This window comes from Coturnix japonica, unplaced genomic scaffold (assembly GCF_054131305.1).
Source record: "Coturnix japonica strain WE unplaced genomic scaffold, WE-NBRP24 Scf168, whole genome shotgun sequence".
NCBI classification, from domain to species: domain Eukaryota; kingdom Metazoa; phylum Chordata; class Aves; order Galliformes; family Phasianidae; genus Coturnix; species Coturnix japonica.
Window position 1 is genome coordinate 17,690 of NW_028189071.1, and position 13,312 is coordinate 31,001.

A 13,312-nucleotide genomic window follows, 5' to 3' on the forward strand; every position below is an offset into this window, starting at 1 on the left:
CAACAGTGATACAGCTACACAACACAACAACACAACAACACAACAGTACAACGATACAATGATACAATGATACAACAACCCGGAGCGATGAGACCTGAGCAACACACAACACAACAGTGATACAACGACACAACACAACAACACAATGACACAACAATACAACAACACAACGATACAATGACACGACACAACAACAAGGAGTGATGAGACCTGAGCAACACAAAACAACAGTGATACAACGACACGACGACACAACAATACAATGACACAACAATACAATGACACAACAGCACAACAACACGGAGTGATGAGACCTGAGCAACACACAACACAACAGTGATACAACTACACAACAGAACAACAACACAACGATACAATGACACAACGACACAACAACACAGAGTGATGAGACCTGATAACAGGAAACACAACACAACAATGACACAACTACACAACTACACAATGACACAACAACACAACAATACAACACGGAGTGATGAGACCTGAGCAACAGGAATATCAGCACAACAGTGATACAACTACACAACTACACAATGACAAAACAACACAACAATACCACAATACAACAACGCAGAGTGATGAGACCTGAGCAACACAAAACATTAACACAACAACACAACAACAGAACACAACAGCAACACAATGACACAACAATACAATGACACAACAACACAACAACGCGGAGCAATGAGACCTGACAAACAGGAAACATCAGCACAACGATACAACACAACAACTACACAACAACAACACAATGACACAACAACACAACAATACAATGACACAACAATACAACAATACAACAACACAACAATACAACAAAATAATACAACACAATGACACAACAACACAATGACACAACACAACAACACAACAACACAACGACACAACAATACAACAACACAACAACATAATACAACACAATGACACAACAACACAACACAACAACACAAAGACACAACACCACAATGATACAACACAATGACACAACAACACAACAACACAACAACACAACGACACAACATCACAATGACACAATGACACAACACATTACAACAACACAATGACACAACAACACAACGACACAACAACACAATGACACAACACGACAAAACAACACAACAAAACAATGACAAAACAACACAACGACAAAACAACACAACAACACAACATCACAACGACACAACAACACAACAACACAACACAACATCAAAATGACACAGCACAATGACAAACAACAACAACACATTAACACAACAACACAACACCACAAAAACACTATGACACAACGACACAACAACACAACGACACGACACAACAACACAACAACACGACACATCACAATGACACAACACAATGACACAACAACACATCAACACAACAACATGACACAACATCACAATGACACAACACATCAACACAACACAATGACACAACGACACAACGACCAAATGACACAACACAACAACACAACGACACAACAACACAACATCACAATGACACAACACAACAACACAACGTCACAACGACACAACAACACAACGATACAACAACACAACAACGATACAACAACACAACAACACAACACAACATCACAACAACACAATGACCCAATGACACAACACAACAACACAACAACACAATGACACAACAACACAATGACACAACAACACAACGACACAATGACACAACGACACAACACAACAACACAACATCACAATGACACAACAACACATCACAATGACACAACACAATGACACAACAACACAACACAAAAACACAACAATATAATACAACACAATGACCCAACGACACAACATCACAACAACACAACAACACGACACAACAATACAACAACACAACACAATGACCCAAAGACACAACACAACAACACATCACAATGACACAACACAATGACACAACAACACATCACAATGACACAAATCAATGACACAACAACTCAACGACACAACGACACAACAATGTAATAGAACACAATGACACAACAACACAACATCACAATGACCCAACGACACAACACAACAACACAACAACATAATACAACACAATGACACAACACAACACAACAACACAACAACATAATACAATACAATGACACAACAATACAACAACACAATGACACAACACATCACAACAACACAACAACAACACAACAACACAACGACACAACAACACATCACAATGACACAACACAACACAACAACACAACAACACAACGACACAACACCACAACGACACAACACCACAACGACACAACAACACAACGACACAACACCACAACGACACAACAACACAACAACACAACAACACAACATAATACAACACAATGACACAACAAAACAACGACACAACACAACAACGACACAACGACACAACACCACAATGACACAACAATACAACAACATAATACAACACAATGACAAAACCACACAACAACACAACACAACAACACAACACAATGACACAACAACATAACAACACAACAACACAATGACCCAACGACACAACACAACAACACAACGACACAACAACACAACACAAAAACACAACAACACAACAATATAATACAACACAATGACCCAACGACACAACACAATAACACAACAACACAACAATACAATGACACAACACCACAACGACACAACAACACAATGACCCAACGACACAATGACACAACAACACAACGACACAACAACATAATACAACACAATGACACAACACAACACAACACAACATCACAACAACACAAAAACACAACAACACAATGACACAACACAACAACACAACAACACAACAACATAATACAACACAATGACACAACAAAACACAACAACAACACAACACAACAACACAACGACACAACCACCCACCTCGGGGTGGATGCACAGGTTCTTCCTGGAGCTCAGTGCCAGCCCCAGGAACGGCACCTTCTCCCCCAGCTCCTTCTCATAATACTCCAGCAGCTTCCGCAGCTCCTCCACCACCTTAATGGGGGGGGGGGCAACCAGTGAGACCCCCAACCCTTTATACCCCCCCCCCCACCCCCCCATAGGGTCCCATATTGAACCTTCTCAATCTCCGGCACCGTACGGGAGCAGTAGATCAGTTTGGTGACTTCCATGGGGAACGCCTGGGGGGGTCAATGGGGTGGGGGGCAAAGTGGGGTGGGAGAAGCCTTAAAGGTGACAGAACCACGACCCCATTATCCCACCATTCCACGGCCCCATAGCTCCATAACCCCATGGCCCTATAGCCCCACAACCCCACCATTCTGTGACCCTATAGCTCCATAACCCCACGGCCCCATAGCCCCATAACCCCACAGCCCCATAGCTCCATAACCCCATGGCCCTATAGCCCCACAACCCCACCATTCCGTGACCCTATAGCTCCATAAACCCACAGCCCTATAGCCCCATAACCCCACAACCCCACCATTCCGTGACCCTATAGCTCCATAACTCCACAGCCCCATAGCTCCATAACCCCATGGCCCTATAGCCCCATAACCCCACGGCCCTATAGCTCCATAACCCCATGGCCCTATAGCCCCATAACCCCACGGCCCTATAGCTCCATAACCCCATGGCCCTATAGCCCCATAACCCCCTCCCAGAACCCCAGAGCCCCCCAGCCCCTCCAAGCCCCCCAACCCCCTCCCACCCCCAGAACCCCCAACCCATCTGACTCCCCCAATACCCCCCAGACCCCCACCCCCCCAGACCCCCAACTCCCTCCCACCCCCCAACCCCTCTAAGCCCCCCCCAACCCATCCAAGACCCCCAAAGCCCCCCAGCCCCCCCCAACCTCCAACCCATCCAACTCCCCCCCACACCCCCAACCCCCTCCCACACCACCAGGCCCCCCCAACCCATCCAAGACCCCCAAAGCCCCCCCAACCCCCTCCCACCTCCCATAGCCCCCAACACCCTCCCAACCCCCCCCAGCCCCCCAACCCCTCCAAGACCCCCCCAGAGCCCCCCCAACCCCCCCAACCCCCTCCCACCCCCACAATTTCCAGCCCATCCAACTCCCCCACAAGCCCCCCAACCCCTCCAAGCCCCCCCAACCCATCCAAGACCCCCAAAGCCCCCCAAATCCCTCCCAGCCCCCCAACCCCTCCAAGCCCCCCCCAATACCCCCCAGACCCCCAACTCCCTCCCACCCCCCCCAACCCCTCCAAGCCCCCCCAACCCCCTCCCAACCCCCAGGCCCCCCCAACTCATCCAAGACCCCCAAAGCCCCTCCAGCCCCCTCCCACCTCCCATAGCCCCTAACCCCTCCCACCCCCCTCCTACCCCCACCCCCCCAGCCCCTCCAAGACCCCCAGCCCCCCCCAATACCCCCCAGACCCCCATCCCCCCCAGACCCCCAACTCCCTCCCACCCCCCCCAACCCCTCTAAGCCCCCCCAATTCCCCCCCAGCCCCCAACCCCTCCAAAACCCCCAACCCCCCAGGCCCCCCCAACCCATCCAAGACCCCCAAAGCCCCCCAGCCCCCTCCCACAGCCCCCAACCCCTCCAAGCCCCCAATACCCCAACCCCCAGCCCCCCCAAGCCCCCCAGCCCCCCCACCCCTCCAAGCCCCCCCCAATACCCCCCAGACCCCCAACTCCCTTCCACCCCCCCAACCCCTCCAAGCCCCCCCAACCCCCTCCCAACCCCACAGGCCCCCCCAACCCATCCAAGACCCCCAAAGCCCCCCACCCCACTCCCACCCCCACCCCCCCAGCCCATCCAAGACCCCCAGCCCCCCCAGACCCCCAACCCCCTCCCACCCCCACAACCCCCAACCCATCCAACTCCCCCCCAAGCCCCCCAACCCCTCCAAGCCCCCCCAACCCATCCAAGACCCCCAAAGCCCCCCAGCCCCCTCCCACCTCCCATAGCCCCCAACCCCTCCCACCCCCTCAGCCCCCCAACCCCTCCAAGCCCCCCCCAGCCCCCCAAATCCCTCCCAGCCCCCCAACCCCTCCAAGCCCCCCCCAATACCCCCCAGACCCCCATCCCCCCCAGACCCCCAACTCCCCCCCAGCCCCCCAACCCCTCTAAGCCCCCCCAGCCCCCAACCCCCCCAACCCATCCAAGACCCCCAAAGCCCCCCAGCCCCCTCCCACCTCCCATAGCCCCCAACCCCTCCCACCCCCCTCCCACCCCCCCCAACCCCTCTAAGCCCCCCCAACCCCCAACCCATCCAACTTCCCCCCAGCCCCCAACCCCTCCAAGCCCACAACCTCCTCCCAACCCCCCAGCGCCCCCCAACCCATCCAAGACCCCCAAAGTCCCCCAGCCCCCTCCCACCTCCCATAGCCCCCACCCCCCCCAGCCCCTCCAAGACCCCCAGCCCCCCCAAATCCCACCCACCCCTCCAAGCCCCCCCCAGCCCCCCAACTCCGTCCCACCCCCCCAACCCCTCCAAGCCCCCAATACCCCCCAGACCCCCAGACCCCCCAGACCCCCAACTCCCTCCCACCCCCCCCAACCCCTCTAAGCCCCCCCAACTACCCCCAGCCCCCAACCCCTCCCCAGACCCCCAACCTCCTCCCAACCCCCCAGGCCCCCCCCAACCCATCCAAGACCCCCAAAGCCCCCCCCAGCCCCCTCCCACCTCCCATAGCCCCCAACACCCTCCCAACGCCCCCCAGCCCCACAACCCCTCCAAGCCCCCCCCAATACCCCCCAGACCCCCATCCCCCCCAGACCCCCAACTCCCCCCCAGCCCCCCAACCCCTCCAGCCCCCCCAGCCCCCAACCCCCCCAACCCATCCAAGACCCCCCAAAGCCCCCCAGCCCCCTCCCACCTCCCATAGCCCCCAACCCCTCCCACCCCCTTCCCACCCCACCCCCCCAGCCCCCCAACCCCTCCAAGACCCCCCCAGAGCCCCCCCAGCCCCTCCAAGGCCCCCAACCCCCTCCCACCCCCTCCCAACCCCCAACCCATCCAACTCCCCCACAAGCCCCCCAGCCCCTCCAAGCCCCCCCCAACCCATCCAAGACCCCCAAAGCCCCCCAGCCCCCTCCCACTTCCCATAGCCCCCAACCCCTCCCACCCCCCTCAGCCCCCCAACCCCTCCAAGCCCCCCCCAGCCCCCCAAATCCCTCCCAGCCCCCCAACCCCTCCCACCCCCCCCAGCCCCCCAACCCCTCCAAGCCCCCCCCAATACCCCCCAGACCCCCATCCCCCCCAGACCCCCAACTCCCTCCCACCCCCCCCAATCCCTCTAAGCCCCCCCAAATCCCCCCCAGCCCCCAACCCCTCCAAGCCCCCCAACCCCTCCCAACCCACCAAAGACCCCCAGACCCCTCCCACCCCCTTAATCCCTCCAAGACCCCCAGCCCCCCCCCCCCCCAAGACCCCCAGCCCCCCCACTCACCCTCTGATAGGCCACAATAAGAGCCAGCAGTGACACCGTCTTCCCGGTCCCGGAGGGCATCTCCAGCACCCCATGGCCCTATAGACAACATGAGACCCCCCCCCATGGCCCTATAGACAACATGAGACCCCCCCCCATGGCCCTATAGACACCATGAGACCCCCCCCATGGCCCTATAGACACCATGAGACCCCCCCATGGCCCTATAGACAACATGAGACCCCCCCCATGGCCCTATAGACACAGCAGCACCATGAGACCCCCCACCATGGCCCTATAGACACCATGAGACCCCCCCCCCAATAACCCTATAGACACCATGAGACCCCCCCATGGCCCTATAGACCCCCCCCATGGCCCTATAGACACAGCAGCACCATGAGACCCCCCCCATGGCCCTATAGACACCATGAGACCCCCCCCATGGCCCTATAAACACCATGAGACCCCCCCCCCATGGCCCTATAGACCCCCCCCATGTCCCTATAGACCCCCCCATGGCCCTATAGACCCACCACATGACCCTATAGACCCACCCCATGACCCTACAGACCCCCTCCATGACCCTATAGACCCCCCCATGACCCTATAGACCCCCCCCATGGCCCTATAGACACCATGAGACCCCCCCCCAATAACCCTATAGACACCAGGAGACCCCCCCCATGGCCCTATAGACACCATGAGACCCCCCCCATGGCCCTATAGACACCATGAGACCCCCCCATGGCCCTATAGACCCCCCCCATGGCCCTATAGACACCATGAGACCCCCCCCATGGCCCTATAGATCCCCCCCCATGGCCCTATAGACACCATGAGACCCCCCCCAATGACCCTATAGACACCATGAGACCCCCCCCCATGGCCCTATAGACACCATGAGACCCCCCCCATGGCCCTATAGACACCATGAGACCCCCCCCATGGCCCTATAGACACCATGAGACCCCCCCATGGCCCTATAGACACCATGAGACCCCCCCCATGGCCCTATAGACACCATGAGACCCCCCCCATGGCCCTATAGACACCATGAGACCCCCCCCATGGCCCTATAGATCCCCCCCATGGCCCTATAGACACAGCAACACCATGAGACCCCCCCATGGCCCTATAAACATCATGAGACCCCCCCATGGCCCTATAGACACCATGAGACCCCCCCCCCCATGGCCCTATAGACACCATGAGACCCCCCCCATGGCCCTATAAACACCATGAGACCCCCCCCATGGCCCTATAGACACCATGAGACCCCCCCATGGCCCTATAGACAACATCAGACCCCCCCCATGGCCCTATAGACACCATGAGACCCCCCCCCATGGCCCTATAGACCCCCCCCATGGCCCTATAGACACCATGAGACCCCCCCCCATGGCCCTATAGACACCATGAGACCCCCGCCCCATGGCCCTATAGACACCATGAGACCCCCCCCATGGCCCTATAGACCCCCCCCCCATGGCCCTATAGACACCATGAGACCCCCCCATGGCCCTATAGACACCATGAGACCCCCCCATGGCCCTATAGACACCATGAGACCCCCCCATGGTCCTATAGATACCATGAGACCCCCCCCATGGCCCTATAGACACCATGAGACCCCCCCCATGGCCCTATAGACACCATGAGACCCCCCCATGGCCCTATAGACACCATGAGACCCCCCCCATGGCCCTATATACCCCCCTATGGCCCTATAGACACAGCAGCACCATGAGACCCCCCCATGGCCCTATAGACACCATGAGACCCCCCCCATGGCCCTATAAACACCATGAGACCCCCCCCATGGCCCTATAGACACCATGAGACCCCCCATGGTCCTATATACCCCCCCCCATGACCCTATAGACCCCCCCCCCATGGCCCTATATACCCCCCCCATGGCCCTATAGACGCCACCCATGACCCTATAGAACCCCCCCCATGACCCTATACCCCTCCCCATGACCCTATAGACCCCCCCATGACCCTATAGACCCCCCCATGACCCTATAGACCCCCCCCCATGGCCCTATATACCCCCCCCATGGCCCTATATACCCCCCCCCATGGCCCTATAGACCCCCCCATGACCGTATAGACCCCCCCATGACCCTATAGACCCCCCCATGACCCTATAGACCCCCCCATGACCCTATAGTTCCCCCCATGACCCTATAGACACCCCCCCATATCCCTATAGACCCCCCCATGGCCCTATAAACCCCCCCCCATGGCCCTATAGACGCCCCCCATGACCCTATAGAACCCCCCCCATGACCCTATACCCCTCCCCATGACCCTATAGACCCCCCCATGGCCCTATAGACCCCTCCCCATGACCCTATAGACCCCCCCCATGACCCTATATACCCCCCCCATGACCCTATAGACCCCCCCCATGACCCTATAGACACAGCAGCACCATGAGACCCCCCCCATGGCCCTATAGACCCCCCGCATGGCCCTATAGACCCCTCCCCATGACCCTATAGACCCCCCCATGACCCTATATACCCCCCCACGACCCTATAGACCCCCCCCCATGACCCTATAGACCCCCCCCATGTCCCTATAGACACCCCCCATGACCCTATAGAACCCCCCCATGGCCCTATATACCCCCCCCATGACCCTATAGACCCCCCCCATGACCCTATAGACCCCCCCCATGGCCCTATATACCCCCCCCATGACCCTATAGACCCCCCCATGACCCTATATACCCCCCCACGACCCTATAGACCCCCCCCCCATGGCCCTATATACCCCCCCCCATGGCCCTATAGACCCCCCCCCATGGCCCTATAGACCCCCCCATGACCCTATATACCCCCCATGGCCCTATATACCCCCCCCATGACCCTATAGACCCCCCCCATGACCCTATAGACCCCCCCCCCATGACCCTATAGACCCCCCCCATGTTCCTATAGACCCCCCCTTGACCCTATAGACCCCCCCCATGGCCCTATAGACCCCCCCCCCACGACACTATAGACCCCCCCATGGCCCTATAGACCCCCCCCATGACCCTATAGACCCCCCCCCATGACCCTATAGACACAGCAGCACCATGAGACCCCCCCCATGGCCCTATAGACCCCCCCCCATGGCCCTATAGACACAGCAGCACCATGAGACCCCCCCCATGGCCCTATAGACCCCCCCCATGGCCCTATAGACACAGCAGCACCATGAGACCCCCCCCCCCATGGCCCTATAGACCCCCCACATGGCCCTATAGACCCCCCCCATGACCCTATAGACCCCCCCCATGGCCCTATATACCCCCCCCATGACCCTATATACCTACCCCCCCCATGGCCCTATAGACCCCCCCCCATGGCCCTATATACCTACCCCCCCCATGACCCTATAGACTCCCCCATGGCCCTATAGACTCCCCCATGACCCTATAGACTCCCCCATGGCCCTATAGACCCCCCCCCACGGCCCTATATACCTACCCCCCCCATGACCCTATAGATCCCCCCCATGACCCTATAGACCCCCCCCATGACCCTATATACCCCCCCCCATGGCCCTATACCCCCCCCCATGACCCTATAGACCCCCCCCCATGACTCTATAGACACAGCAGCACCATGAGACCCCCCCATGGCCCTATAGACCCCCCCCCATGGCCCTATAGACCCCCCCCCATGACCCTATATACCCCCCCCATGACCCTATATACCTACCCCCCCCATGACCCTATAGACCCCCCCCATGGCCCTATAGACCCCCCCATGACCCTATAGACCCCCCCATGTCCTTATAGACCCCCCCATGGCCCTATATACCCCCCCCCATGGCCCTATAGACCCCCCCATGGCCCTATATACCCCCCCCCATGACCCTATATACCCCCCCCCATGGCCCTATATACCCCCCCCATGGCCCTATATACCCCCACCATGACCCTATATACCCCCCCCATGGCCCTATAGACCCCCCCATGACCCTATAGACCCCCCCCATGACCCTATAGACCCCCCCATGGCCCTATATACCCCCCCCATGACCCTATAGACCCCCCCTCATGGCCCTATATACCCTATAGACCCCCCCCATGGCCCTATAGACCCCCCTATGGCCCTATATACCCCCCCCCATGACCCTATAGACCCCCCCCATGGCCCTATAGACACAGCAGCACCATGAGACCCCCCCCATGGCCCTATAGACCCCCCCCCCATGACCCTATATACTCCCCCTATGGCCCTATATACCCCCCCATGACCCTATAGACCCCCCCATGACCCTATAGACCCCCCCCATGACCCTATATACCCCCCCAATGACCCTATATACCCCCCCCATGACCCTATATACCCCCCCCATGGCCCTATAGACCCCCCCATGGCCCTATAGACCCCCCCCATGACCCTATAGACCCCCCCCCATGGCCCTATATACCCCCCCATGACCCTATATACCCCCCCCATGGCCCTATAGACACAGCAGCACCATGAGACCCCCCCCCATGGCCCTATAGACCCCCCCATGACCCTATATACCCCCCCATGACCCTATAGACCCCCCCATGGCCCTATAGACCCCCCCCCATGACCCTATATACCCCTCCCCATGGCCCTATAGACTCCCCCAATGGCCCTATATACCCCCCCATGTCCCTATAGACCCCCCCCTTGGCCCTACAGACCCCCCCCCATGGCCCTATAGACCCCCCCATGGCCCTATAGACCCCCCCCATGGCCCTATAGACACAGCAGCACCATGAGACCCCCCCCCATGGCCCTATATACACCCCCCAATGGCCCTATAGAACCCCCCCCATGACCCTATATACCCCCCCCATGACCCTATATACCCCCCCCATGGCCCTATATACCCCCCCATGACCCTATAGACCCCCCCCATGTCCCTATAGACCCCCCCACGACCCTATAGACCCCCCCCCCATGACCCTATATACCCCCCCCATGGCCCTATGAGCCCTATGAGCCCCCCAGTGGGGGTGTGTTTAGGGTTGTGGGGGGGGGGGGGTTATGATGTGGACCCCCCCCCCCATAATGAAGCCCCCTCCCCATTTAAACCTTGGCATCCAGGGTCCTTTTGAGCTCCATCATATAGGAGAACTGCTCGGGGTAGATGTAGTCATAGGGGAAGGGGACCAGCAGCCCGTCCACGTTTAACCTGGGGGGGGGGGGATTATATGGGGGGGGGGCGATGAGACCCCCCCCAATATCAGCCCCATAACCCCCCCCTTTAAACCCCCCCAGACCCTTTAGACCACCCCCACATCCCCCTTATGGCCCCTATGAGCCCACACAACCCCCCTCTGATCCCCCCCCCCCCCATATCCCCCCCTTTAGGACCCCCCGACCCCCTCCCCACATTCAGCCCCCCCCCAGACCCTTTAGACCCCCCCCACATCCCCCTTATGGCCCCTATGAACCCCCACAACCCCCCTCTGATCCCCCACCCCCCCCTTATCCCCCCCCCCATATCCCCCCCTTTAGGACCCCCCGACCCCTCCCCACCTTCAGACCCCCCCAGCCCCCCATAACCCCCCCATATCCCCCCATAGCCCACCTTAACCCCCCCCCATAACCCCTTATGGCCCATATGAACCCCCCCCAGACCCCCTATAACCCTCCTATGACCCATATGAAGCCCCCAGACCCTTTAGACCCCCCCCACATCCCCCTTATGGCCCCTATGAACCCCCACAAACCCCCTTTGATCCCCCCCCCCCCTTAACCCCCCCTTTAGGACCCCCCCCCAACCTTCAGACCCCCCCCCCAGCCCCTTCAACCCCCCCCCCATGGCCCACCCTAAATCCCCTCCCCCCCCCATAGACCCCCATAACCCCCCCCCAGACCCTTTAGGACCCCCCCATCCCCCCCATATTCCCCCTTTAGGACCCCCCGACCCCTCCCCACCTTCAGACCCCCCCATACCCCCCCAAAACCCACCTTAACCCCCCCATATCCCCCCCATAACCCCTTATGACCCATATGAAACCCCCCCATATCCCCCCTATGACCCATATGAAGCCCCCAGACCCTTCAGACCCCCCCCACCCCACACACCCCCCCCCAGACCCCCCCTATGACCCCATAACCCCCCCCCATAACCCCCTATGGCCCCTCAGACCCCCCCCAGACCCTTTAGGACCCCCCCACCCCACCATATCCCCCCCTTTAAGCCCCCTCCCCACCTTCAGACCCCCCCATACCCCCCCTATAACCCACCTTAACCCCCCCATATCCCCCCATAACCCCTTATAACCCATATAAACCCCCCCATATCCCCCTATAACCCACATGAAGCCCCCAGACCCTTCAGACCCCCCCACCCCACACACACCCCCCCCCAGACCCCCCCTATGACCCCATAACCCCCCCCCATAACCCCCCTATAACCCTCAGACCCCCCCCAGACCCTTTAGGACCCCCCCATCCCCCCCATATCACCCCCATATCCCCCCCTTTAGGACCCCCAACCCCCTCCCCACATTCAACCCCCCCCCCAGACCCTTTAGACCCCCCCAAAACCCCCTTATGGCCCCTATGAACCCCCATAAACCCCCTTTGATCCCCCCCCCCCTCTTATCCCCCACCCCCCTTATCCCTCCCCTTTAGGACCCCCCGACCCCCTCCCCACATTCAGCCCCCCCCCCAGACCCTTTAGACCCCCCCACATCCCCCTTATGGCCCCTATGAACCCCCCTAAACCCCCTCTGATCCCCCCCCCCCTTACCCCCCCCTTTAGGACCCCCCGACCCCCTCCCCACATTCAACCCCCCCCCCAGACCCTTTAGACCCCCCCCAGATCCCCCTTATGGCCCCTATGAACCCCTACAAACCCCCTCTGAGCCCCCCCCCCCCCCTTATCCCCCAACCCCCTTATCCCCCCCTTTAGGACCCCCC

General features: G+C 58.9%; 1 protein-coding gene across 3 annotated transcripts in view; it reads right to left on the reverse strand.

Annotated features, from left to right (window-relative positions):
* LOC146751035 (general transcription and DNA repair factor IIH helicase subunit XPD-like) overlaps window positions 1–13,312 on the reverse strand; it is a 38,576-nt gene that overhangs the window by 17,387 nt on the left and 7,877 nt on the right. For all 3 annotated transcript variants that reach the window (XM_085535741.1, XM_085535742.1, XM_085535740.1), the window contains exons 2-5: window positions 11,474–11,573; window positions 6,417–6,494; window positions 3,110–3,172; window positions 2,913–3,026 (exon numbers count right to left, since the gene is read on the reverse strand). In XM_085535741.1, coding sequence (XP_085391867.1) covers window positions 2,913–3,026; window positions 3,110–3,172; window positions 6,417–6,494; window positions 11,474–11,573 — 355 coding nt within the window. The remainder of the gene's footprint in view (window positions 1–2,912; window positions 3,027–3,109; window positions 3,173–6,416; window positions 6,495–11,473; window positions 11,574–13,312) is intronic.